At 37.4% G+C, this 12,379-nt stretch overlaps 1 protein-coding gene across 1 annotated transcript; it reads left to right on the plus strand.

Annotated features, from left to right (window-relative positions):
- The first annotated feature begins 89 nt into the window (after positions 1-89).
- On the plus strand, positions 90-10,642 carry MCEE (methylmalonyl-CoA epimerase). The gene is made up of 2 exons (XM_003209401.4): positions 90-4,837; positions 7,501-10,642. The coding sequence occupies exons 1-2, from the start codon at positions 4,469-4,471 to the stop codon at positions 7,651-7,653; spliced, it is 522 nt and encodes a 173-aa protein (XP_003209449.2). The 5' UTR covers positions 90-4,468; the 3' UTR covers positions 7,654-10,642.
- Positions 10,643-12,379: the final 1,737 nt, after the last annotated feature.

Below are 12,379 nucleotides of genomic sequence, written 5' to 3' on the forward strand. Positions count from 1 at the left end.
TGGGAGCGGGAGCGGGGCTGTGCGGGTATCGCCACCTCTGCCTGCCCTGGGCGCACAGCCGCCCGCGGCCTCTTTTGGTAGCTTTACGGGCCTTCTGCTTGCTGAGCGACCTACGGGATTGGTTTTAAAAAGATCTGATACGGACGGCGTTACCTGTTTCAGCATAAACCTACGCGGCAAACCGCCTGCTTAGAGCACCAGGATAGAGAAGCAAAGAGAAGCTTGCCTTTAAAATGTAACTTAGAGGTCAAATGCAAAATTCTTTCCCATTCACTATAGTAATTACTTGAACTGTTCTCTCTCCTAACAGTATGGCAAGTTGCCCTCATTGTATCCTCATTGCACCGCTTTACTGCCACTGACTGCAGGAGAAAAGTGAATGAGACTCCGTGCAGTCTGATGCTCCTTCAGAACTACGGAGCACTTCTGATCCCAGAAGTACCTCTGGCACAAATAGAGCACTGCTAAGGACAGTCCAGGCCTTGCTGGCAGTTTCCAAGATGTGAACAGCACCTCGAAACTCCTGGGATTTAAAACAGACAAATTGCCCTTTTTCCATTTGCTCCAGAGAGCTTATACACAGTATACACACCCCTGCTATGCCCAACTCCGCATGGTGACAACACTGTCTTTGTGCTTGGGAGTTTTTCTCAATGACAAACCAAGCCATAGAGCAGTGTCCAGTGAGAAGGATCTTCTCACTGTGGCCCACAGCTCTGTAACTGCTCCAGAGAGCACTGCTGCATTCAGTAGGATTTTGCTTGTATTTATTTACCTCAGCACATAAGTCAACAAACACTGCCCCCCATCAGGGGCAACAGGCATATGAGTCAACATTTGCAGAATGCCATTTTATGCCTCTATCAGGACAATTGCACACATTTAAGTTCTTGATGCATATAATACTAGCACTCAGACATTTAACAATTAAAAAATAAAACCCAAATAGGTACATTAAAAATATTCTTCAAATGAAGCTGAACATGGTAACGTACATTCTACAGTAATGCCAAAGCTAAAAACAGTAGAGGGCAGGGTGTGCTGAATCTTCCCTAAAGGACAAAATGCCTTAAAAAATTCAGATTGGGTTATCAGTGCCTGAAAAATTACATATTTAAAAAGAACAGTAGGGTAAATTATATATATATAGTAGGAGAAGAAACTGCATGTGTGAATTTGGTCTGCACGTGCAAGTTTGTCAAAGGGGGACAGATGCTTGGGTAGATACTTCAGTAGCAGTCTCCATTGGTTTCGAAAGAAACAAAGTCTTATTTTTTATCATTGGATGAAGTTCAGATTTATTTGAGTAATTCTCTAAGTTATTGGATGAATGCTTTTTTGTTTGAAGAATGTAACCACATCTCTCTGAACAAAGGACTAGCTTTGTGATTTATGCATAACTCACTGAAACATGAAAGTGATGGAGTTTCATTCTGAAGTTGCTGGAAAGCTTTCTTTTTCACTGCAGGGTCATCCTTTGATTATTGAGTGTGCTACTTCTTAGCATGAAAATGAGGCCAAAAACATGAAGATGAATCAAGAGTAGAATTTCAAGTAACTAGTAACTATATGGGTACTAATCTATATAATGCCAGAAAAATACAAATGCTTTTTGTTTATTCTCAGCCAATTCATACTGATCCTTATGGAATTAAAACATGCATATGACTAGAGTCAGGATAAAGTCATACATCTTCACAACTCTAAAAAAGTCCTCTGTCCATACATACTTACTGAAAAAAATAGAGTTCTTAGGAGGAGGAAGTGGGTTGACACATAATATATGTTTTGTATAAGTTTTGACTTCACAAGAATCTTCGGATTATTCTTAACTTTTCACTCCATTGTCATTCCAGGAAATACTGCAGAAATCAAATGTTTCTTGAGTAGAACCCAACAGAAATAATACTCTTTATTTCCTTTACTATTGCTTCAGAAATAGCCAAGTAGCAGTCTACCTCTCTAATTTTTGTCAAAAAATTGCAAATTTAATCATAATAGCCATGTAATCTTATGCTAATCTTATGCCCTGTGTGAAGTACAGCAAGAATTACAGATGGGAGACATCAAGCTGACTGGGAATCATTGTAGCTTTTCCTACTTGTCATGACTGCCTGAAAATCTACATTAGTAGTATTTCCACTCAATCATGGCATATTAATACTTGGAAACAGGAATGAAATAAGAAAATTGCTTAGAAAACATCAGAAATAGCATAGCAAATGGTAATTTCACATCTTTTTTGGAAAATACTGACTTTCTGTAAGTGAAAGTTTCTCTTGCTTCACCAAAAATTGAACCAGACCTTAAAAAGTGATGACAGGAAACAGCTATTAATCTTAGATAGATTGAAAAGAGTATTTGACTTTTTTAAAAATGCATTATTTACTCTGGTAACCTGGTTAAACTCAAGTCTAGTTAATATCCATTCCTCTGATTATACCAACTAGAAGGTGCGTATTTTGTTTTGTATGTTATAGAGCATTGCATGCTACTGCTTCCTCAGGCAATTGCTTTGTTCACTCCAGATACAGTTCCATTTAGATAACAACTGTATCTGCAAAATAGTTTCTGCATAGATATTTGAGAAACAAAGAATTTTCTTCTGCATAGAAGTTGCTGGTAGAGTTTGCACTAATATGTAAAAAGCTGAAAAGTACTTTGAAATCTTGAGTTACTATAGTATCACTATTGTAACCTAAAGGTAATAAAAGCAAAAAAGAATTTTCCAGAACTTCTGGCTGTGATGAAAGTGATGACAGGATGTACTATGTGAAAGGCTGGCAAGAATTACAGCAGAGTGCTTACTTGGAGAGCTGAGCAAGCTTATGAAAGCACTTAGCGTAGGATGCTGATTTACTATCAAAATATTCTGAATATTTTACTTTTATGGTAGTAAGTATTGAAAATATGCAAACTGCATATTGTTAAAGCTTATACGTAAGTGCACACACACACACATGTCTCACTACTGCATCATTCTTGTTTGTGAAGTAAAATGAATTGATAGCTTAGTCTTCCAGCAAAAAGGTATTTCTGTTTCCTACTGTGAAACCAGCTGATTAATTACAGCTACTGCTGTACTTTATAAAGACCAGTACCTTTCCAGAGTACAAAGAGCCTGAAAAATGTAAGCCAGTCTGTCCTAAGTGTATTGGAAAGCATTCAGAATCTCATTGCATCCTTGGCACAATCTCTTAGCAAAACGGCACATCTGTGAATTTGCAGCTAAGAATGCATCAAAGACAAATGCTGAGATGCCTCTAGCTTGGCCTTGAGGCACTGGGAACTCTGACATGGCCTAAAGCAAACTGGCATGAAATTCAAATGCTGCCTTTCTGAATATATCCTTTCATTTAATTCTAATTGCAGTGCTAGATGCAACCAATAAGAGCAACGTTTCCCTCCCATCTCCCCAAATTCAACAGACTGATACTTATTTGTAATTGTTCCAATTTTTTTTTTCAGACTAAAAAAACCCCAACTTTTGAACTATTTGATCAGAACAGAAATAAGACATTGTACAGCATTCAATACTGTCTTGTCAGAGCAGTCTGAAGAATTTTATAGACATCTAAGCAGTTTTTCATTGTACTTTGTCCTTTAGGGTTTCTCCATCTTTTATCTACATCTAGATGTTAGCCCTTGCCTTTGTGTCATATTGTCATTCAGTATGTTTTGTTTTTCATTACCTTTTCATTTATGATGAGACAAATGGTAGTTTTTCTTTAAGTCATGCTGAAGCCAGTGGCACTAGTTGCATTAAAAAAGCAAATATCCTTTTAATCTTCTGAATCATTACTTTTCAGTAGGGCATGGTATTATTCATTGTACTTAGGAGAGAAATATTTCTAAACATCTTGAAACATGCCAGTGAAACTAAGTGTAAGACCTGTATGACATATGAGAAAAGTAAGAGCAGTTAAAGAATAATAATTGGAGAATGAGAAAATAGGAAATGAAACGCAGGAGAGGAGATGATAGCGTCCCTCAAGACTCAAACACAACATGACATTTCTTTCCTTGCTGGAGTTAGTTCTAACAGATAAAACCTCAAGTCTTTTATCTTTCTTTTGGGTCTTGCAGTATCAGTTAGTTCTGTCCTAGGATTTTATTGTTCTTTTTTGCTTGTTTTAATTTCTACATGGATAGGTATGTCCTGATTTCTTTCTGTGTTTTATAAAAAGCTCTGAAAAATTCAGAAGCAACTTTTAAGTACATTATACAACTGACTGCTGTATTTGGCCACATATTCCTACTTTTACAAGCATATATAAGCATTTAGAACACTTCTGAATAATTATAGTCTCTGAAAAAAGAATTTCCGTTGAGCTGAGAGTTCTACTGAATAATTCTTTCCTTGGTCTTTGTCTACAGTCTGCATTCCACAGTAGTTTGCTTACAACAAGGAGTTACATAGGTCTCTTAAAAGGTCAAAGAGCAATACCGATACTTTCTCAAAAGCATCATGTTGATGCTATTCACTTTTTTTTCAGGGCTTCTTACCAGACTGCAGTCTTCAGCTCCAACAGTACGAACTTTATTATCATCAAATTCTTTTTCTCAAAACATTCCAAGCTGTTTGTGGAAATTGGGCCGACTTAATCATGTAGCAATTGCAGTGCCTGATCTGGAGAAAGCTCAGTCATTGTATAAAGATGTGCTAGGAGCACGGGTGAGCGAGACTGTTGCTCTTCCTGAACATGGGGTCTACACTGTTTTTGTGGAGCTGGGAAATACAAAGCTGGAACTTCTACACCCTTTAGGAGAGAAAAGTCCCATTGCAAGCTTTCTGCAAAAGAATAAGACTGGAGGAATGCATCATATCTGCATTGAGGTATTTAACATAATGTATTATATAAATATAATATATAAAGTTTGAATTTATTTTTCCATAAGCTTCAACTGTGTAAAGAACAAACATATAAGGCTGTCATATTTATGAAAATTTCTGCTGTAGAGATGGAAATCTTAAACGTGGCTTTTTTCTGTTTTGGAAACCAGAGTTCCATTCCTTAAATTACGTCATGAACTTTTCCACCTGTATGCTGTAAAAATTATATTATGTGTTGTTAATATATACCCAGTGTGGAAAGTAGAGAAGCCCAAGGGCTTGTTAAGAGTACTTGACAGGTGCTAACTACTTGACATTGGAACTTCCTGATATACACTGGTAAAAGATGCAGTTGTAAGTTTAAGCTGAAGCATAGTTTAGATTTTCAGTAGTTTCTTGCTGTTTGATATGCCATTGATAATTGTATAAAGAAGTCAAAAAAGACCACTGGTCACAATGACCAAACATCAGCAAAGTCTGTAGAGTTTCTTCTGTCCTATTTTTCTTGTTCAACAGAGAGATAAGTTTGGAAGCAATAGAGTATAAAAGTAGTCAACTATATAAGTAGTCAACTTACTTAGTACATTCATATTTTAGCATAGACGTTGGATGCAAAATTTCACATTGCTGCCTGTTTTTAATGCTTTCCATATTTGAGTACTGCAAACTTTATTATTTCACTCAAAGAGTTATAAATAAATAAAGGGATTCCCAGTATGAGTGAAATGGTTTCCAACTTCATCTATAAAGACCATTCTGTTTTAGAAACGAGAAGGTGAACCTAGGAAATGGGGACTATAGAAGAAAGAAGTGATTTGCAATAAGACCAGAGAAATGCTCAAGCCCTCTGTAGGACCAGCAGTGCTAAGCAGGTACAAGAGAAAGAAGATGTGGGCACTTTTCGGCAAAAACTTGCCTAGAGTTTCAAGTAAATGTAATCCTTCTGAAGAAGTTTTAAGAAATATTTATTACCATCTGAAATTGCTCTGTCTAGTTCTCCATTCTGTAGAGATAGGATCTTTCTTGTTGAAGACAAACCAAAGACAGTTGTCAAGGGAAAACATACTGTTAATTATGAAAACTGTGAAGAATGGGACACACTAATTATCTCGTGTTGAAAAATGCAGAAGTGTTGTATTAAAGAAGAAAACATGTAGCTGTATATAGTAGGCCAAGGAAACCAGGAGTCATAATGGAGCAGATAAGTTTGATTGAACATACGAAGCAGTACTACCTACAGCCAGAATCTCCCAAATGAAGTCTTAGAAGTCACTGCTTGATCCTCTAAGCAAAAAAAAAAAAAAAAAATCAGATAATGATTGTCCAAAGTCTCCTATATTAGTGGTCTCCATATAAATTCAAATGGAAGGTTATAGATCAGTTTACATGGAAAAAAATATTTAGTTATTGGCTTGATTTTTAAATGGAACTGAAAACAAATTTGGTCACCACCACAGACAATTAAAAAGAAATTAACCACTCCTCCCCTAATTCCTATTCCCCTCAGAATGAAAATCCCAGCATTTCAAGGCATATTCTCTTCTGAATTTAATATTCAGAATATAATTTTCAGATAAACAAAAAAAAAAATTAATTTCAATTGATTGTTCATTTGAAATTTGAAAATTTGTTCTGGAAATAACTTTCCAGGAAAAATCTTATTGCAAAAAGCTGAATTTTAAAAATATCTTTCAGTACTAGGGTGGAAATCTGATGAGTTTATCAAATTGCTTTTCGTTTCTTCCTTCTGTCTTATTCAAAGGAAAATTTTATATAAATGTGTTGGTGGGGAATTTGTTTTGGACAAAATTAGCATTTGTTTTTAATTAAGTAATTCCAGATGAAATGCAATTGAAATTAGTAACTGCAATGAAAAGAATGCTGAATGTTTGGTAGAATATCCAGTCCTGAAACTCTTAACGTGATTGCAACCACAGGCTTTCCACTGTTTGCTCTCATTGCTTCCTTACGGATACAGAAATTGATTCCAGCTGAGCCCAGACACAGTTCCTCTTCTGGCTATCTCTGCAGGAGCTGCAGTAGCTTTTCTGCTTGGAGAAGCAACCTGAAGGGGGCTATAGGCTACTTCTGACACTTTTGCTGTCTTTCTTTATATAACATTTGAGTCACTTCTTTTTTTTTTCTTCTAGTTGACTGGTAGTTGTGTGTAGGAGGAGTTGTAGGGAGTTCTGAATTCTGATGAACAAAACTGCAGCAAATGAGTAGGAATTAACAGATGTCTGTTACTCTGAGTCAAGGCTAGGCATCTTTCATACAACAGTGTTATGAATGTTTATTCATGGAGTTATGTCCAGACACCTCAACTGGGAAAAAAACAATGCAATTATTTTAATTCTAGGTCATTATAGATTATTGACTATTGTCTTCGCTAAATTGAGTGCTCATTTTGTTATTTTGAAGGATGGATACATTTAAGGTTTGGGAACATTCAAACAATTTGATGTCATGACATCAAACTTAAGATCACATTATATAGTTTAGACAGGTTTTTGTTAATTACATTTTACTGCAGGAAACCTCTGAAATTTAATGGTAAATGCTCGTATTATAATTAAGTTTGACTTAAAAGAAAAAGAAAAAGAACAGGTCATAGTCTGGGGATGTTTTCTGATGAACTTCTGTAAACCGTATTTTTCTCTCATAAGGTTGATGACATAAAAGCAGCAATGGCAGAACTGAAGAAAAAAAAGATTCGAATATTGAGTGAAGAGCCAAAAATAGGTGCACATGGTAAACCTGTGATTTTTCTTCACCCTAAAGATTGCCATGGAGTCCTTGTGGAACTTGAGCAAGCCTGAGTTGCAATATTCATAAATAAGACAATAAATGAGTTGCGAAGTTACTGAGCTGGTGCTGAGAATACTGATGTGCTTTTCAATCTTTAAAATTCACTGTAGTTCCTGTGGATTAAGTACAGCTTTTGAGCAATAAGATAGTGCTGCAGATTTCTTTGTTCCGCATTTGATTTTCACAATCAATGTGTTGACATTTCTTCAATTCACTGTGATTCTCAAGATGTATACCTAAGCCAAGTTGCATTTATAACAGTAATTTTGTTCTGTTGCCTCATGTTCTTGCCGCATGGCTTTACTTCTGTAACCACAGAAACTGTACAGTTTCTAGGTCATCCCACATTATTTTGTTCTACATTTTAAAGCAGAGACCCAATTCTCAGTGACAACAGTAAAAGCTTAGATAGTCTCTTTAAAAATAAAGGGAAAAGGAACATCGTACTTTCTGTTTTCACCATTCACTGTCTATGCTTCATACCGATTGAGTGGTTCATGCAATAAATAAATCCATATGTTACTGTATGGTTATCTGCAATCATTAAATACCTTTTCCTTGGCATAACAATTACTAGTGAGGAAGTTACAAGTATAAATCATCATGTTGTTGTTTATGAATTCTGCATATGCAGGCAATGGGAAGAAAAATGTCTGAAAAATTACTTGGCTGAGATATATTTCAGACTTTAAGATTTTTGTTTTTGTCAGGTAGTGAATATTTGTTTTCAGATTTTATCCATAGGAAAATCTCTGAGACACCTGTACAAATAGTGGGAAATCACTTGCTTTATAAATATTGTTTTCTAATGCAAAAGTGCTTACAAAATCACTGGAAAGCATAAGAAACATAAGTCTTGGTTGTGTACAGTCTCCTCATATCAGAGAGCATGCCAGTGTACTTAGTTTCTCATAGACTGCAGTCACAGTTTGTTGACTTATTCATGGCCAGGCTTCACTTTATTTGTGCATGTTAAGCAAGCAGTGTTTGTCCTGATACTTTTCTAAGTTTGTTTTGATATCAGCTGTAGAAATTGAATGCTTTCTGTTTTTCTCAATATTTTTCCCAATGCTTAGAAATAATATTTTTACTAGCTAAACCACAACCTGGATTTTTTGTTTTCCTACATCCCTGCCCATACTCCACCTTGATCTAAAATAAATTCATTTTATTCTAGGATAAAAAAAAACTCTGGTTTTATCATGTTTATTCTGCAATTAATCTACCTGAATTAAAAAAAAAAATAATATATCAGTTTGGATTTGTGTTCATTGTTACCATCTTTACCCAGTTTATAATAAGTTTTGGAATAACTTCTTCTGTTTTGAAGCCGCAGTTGCAGCATTTAAAACAGTTGTGAGACTGACAATTTGGAAAGCTGTGAATGAATGACACCACTGCTCACCACTTCCTGAACGCATATATTTCTTAATGCACATGCAAAAGTATTGCTGTATTGTTTTAAGGACAGTCCTTGGATTTGGAGTTGTGCTTTGACAGATTAATGGAAATTGGTGTGATCAAGAAAGTCTCACCGGAAAATAGTGGAACGTGGGGATGTTGAGATACTAACAGAAAGTGCTCAGTTGATTCTCTCCTTATTAGAAATCCTTCCTCTAGTGATATGGTCTTGGGTTTGTTGGACTCAAGAACCCAAAGTTAGGAGTAAAAGGTAAGAGTTAATTGTTTTAGTAAATACTCATTTGTTTTATCACTGTATTTGTCCTTTTGGTGAAATTATTAGACTGTGAAGCAGAAGCAAATTCCTAACGCTTCTCATGTTGTTACTGAGCTGCAGTAGAAATAGTAAATTAACCGATAGTTTACATCACGGAATGTTGAATCATGTACAATTAATATAGAAATGGAAACTAATGAAGGAGTTACTTATAACTTACAAACTTATAAAGGAATTGGCCAACATTTTAAAATGGAAGATCTCACCTTCTTGGAAACACAAATTCTACCTTTGATAAACATTTTCAAAGCAGTTTGAATGTTTTATGAAATGTAAATTTATTTTATTGTGAATGAGGAATGTTTGCCTCCTAAAATTGTATAATCCTTTAGTATCTATAACATTATGCTATTCCTGGTGTTTCATGTTCATTTGCACTGTCTTCCACATTTTTTAAGAGCACTGTTAACTGCTAAATATATAGCACAGACTCTCAAGTTAGGAAGAGTTCTTCCAAACATTTTAAGTAGATATATTTTGAATCACTTTGTGACATTTCTAGATATAATGTAAAGTGATCTTTAACTGTTATGCTTTGTTACCATGAAAGTAGTACATAGGTACTAAAATATTCCATAAAATGTTTAATGAGCCTTTTTACTCACTTTTACATTGCATTTTTTCCCAGTAATAAAGATAAGTCTAAGTCATGATTTAAAGGAAACAAAAAGTTCTAAAGTAACAAGTAACTGTGAGTACTCTGAAGGCATAAGAGACCAGACACAGTTTGCATTAAATGGGAAAGAAAATCTCACTTCTGCATCAGTGGCTGGTTTATGTGGAAAAGATTATTTTCAGAAATTGAAGGTTAGCAAAGAAGTAAATTACTGGACTGATATTATGCACTTTATTTTTGCCTTCCATTTTGGTATGTTAAATTTATAATAACCATCTGTCTGAGTCACTATCTCTAAAATGAGGTGAAGGGAGATTGTTTGTTAGGAACTTAAATTTAAGAATTTAAAAAATGTATCTTACTTCCTTTTGGACCAGCTGTACCACAATACTTGCGACTGCAGCAGCTTTATGAAGAAAACACCTGGCTGCCCTATCCGACTGGGAGTACTGCTTTTGATGTATTGTTTGGGAAAGTGAAAAGTTAACTATGTATATGAAGCTTATTTCATTAAGTTAACAATTTTGAGAATTTATCGTGTTAATTAAAACATGATCTTTCAGATGTCTGCATTACTCATCTAAGGATCATACGTAACTTCCTGTAATTTTATGTAAAACACATATGCATTACAGTTTATGTAATATTTGAGTTTCATTATTTTCAAAGGAGAACCAAAATCAGAGATATCTATAGGATATAAACAGATGAGAAAAGGTACCACAGAACAAAAAGAAAAAAAAGATAAAAAAATAGCAGCTTAATAGAAAATGGCTGTTGTGTGAATCTTAACAGAAATCGTATATCTGGGTTTCCATGAAAGAAATCTAGGTTTCCATGAAAGGCCTTTGCATGTAGTTGGAATTTGAGTTGGTGCTAAGCAACTGGTACAGCTACCCCAGAGCAAACAAAGCGTACCAAGGTGGATGGGATGCAGAGTGAACATCGAGACTGCGCTGACCGGAATGCAATATAATTACATTAAGGTGGCTTTTCACTTTTGCTGTCATGACAAAGATTACTTTTTACAGTCAATAGCTTCCAGTCTGAAGTCTGCATACTAATGAGCAAGTCCTGTCATAATTGGCCTAGCAGCACTTGATCTCACATATTCTCCTTTATATACCAAGTAACAACCATCACCTGGCTACTCTGGAAAGATATCATTGTTTCTGATAAAATGCCTGAGAAACGAAACTGGGTTTGTCACTCACCATAAGAAATGCCATTCTTGGAGAATCATAGAATCACAGAATGGCCTGGGTTGAAAAGGACCACAGTGCTCATCCAGTTTCAACCCCCTGCTATGTGCAGGGTCGCCAACCAGCAGCCCAGGCTGCCCAGAGCCACATCCAGCCTGGCCTTGAATGCCTCCAGGGATGGGGCATCCACAACCTCCTTGGGCAACCTGTTCCACTGCATCACTACCCTCTGTGTGAAAAACTTCCTCCTAATATCTAACCTAAACCTCCCCTGTCTCAGTTTAAAACCATTTCCCCTTGTCCTATCACTATCCACCCTTGCAAACAGTCGTAACCCCTCCTGTTTATATGCTCCCTTTTTTTAGTTGTTATTTAGGAGGTTTTATGTATTATCAACACAAGAGGATAAATATTGTGATTCAGTCTCCAAGTCTGCCCCCAGGGTGGAATGTGAATGTTAGAGGCCAAATGCTAACCCTCACTGCAGTGTTCAGACTTCTATTTTTTTATTTGGTTTTGTTGCACTGGAGCGCTTCATGTAACAGGTCACGAATGACCTCAACCCAACGCCTTTAACAGCAGGATGGCTTTCAGGAGTGCACTTCAGAGCAGAATGGAATGGAAGACTGACAAAATAACATGCGGTGGCCCACCCCAGAGCTGGGTTCTTGGGTGTGCAAACTGGGTGCGTGCGGTTGCCAGCCCGGAGGCCTCCAGCACTAATGGTGCCTGAGGGCTCCTGAAGGCAGCCCCAGCGGACAGCTCTGCTCAGAGTCCCGGTACCCGGCAGATTAGCCCCCATCACCGCACTGCCCGCTTTCTGTGCCATTTTGTGAGGCTCAGGGATGCGCCACAGCCCGCTGGCCGCCCGCAGGGCAGCACGAGGGGGTCTTCCACGACCTCCTCACAGCCTCGCCGGGAGCAGCACCCTCTGAGCGGAGAGCGACGGCCGCGCTTCGGGGCGCGAGGACGGCCGAACGGCGGGACGAAGCGGGCGGGCTGAGCCAAGGCGGGCGCGAGGTGGGGGCCTCCCCATCTCCCCGAGGCGCCGCGGCGGTCGCGCTATGCGCCATGCAGGTTCCCGGGCGGCCGGCTGTATTCTCGCACGCAGCTTCCCGGGCCCAGCAGCCGTCTCGGTGTGTGGCGCCGAGGCAGGCACACAAAAGAGCGGTTGCGGCTGC

Source organism: Meleagris gallopavo, chromosome 12 (assembly GCF_000146605.3).
Source record: "Meleagris gallopavo isolate NT-WF06-2002-E0010 breed Aviagen turkey brand Nicholas breeding stock chromosome 12, Turkey_5.1, whole genome shotgun sequence".
Classification (NCBI taxonomy): Eukaryota; Metazoa; Chordata; class Aves; order Galliformes; family Phasianidae; genus Meleagris; species Meleagris gallopavo.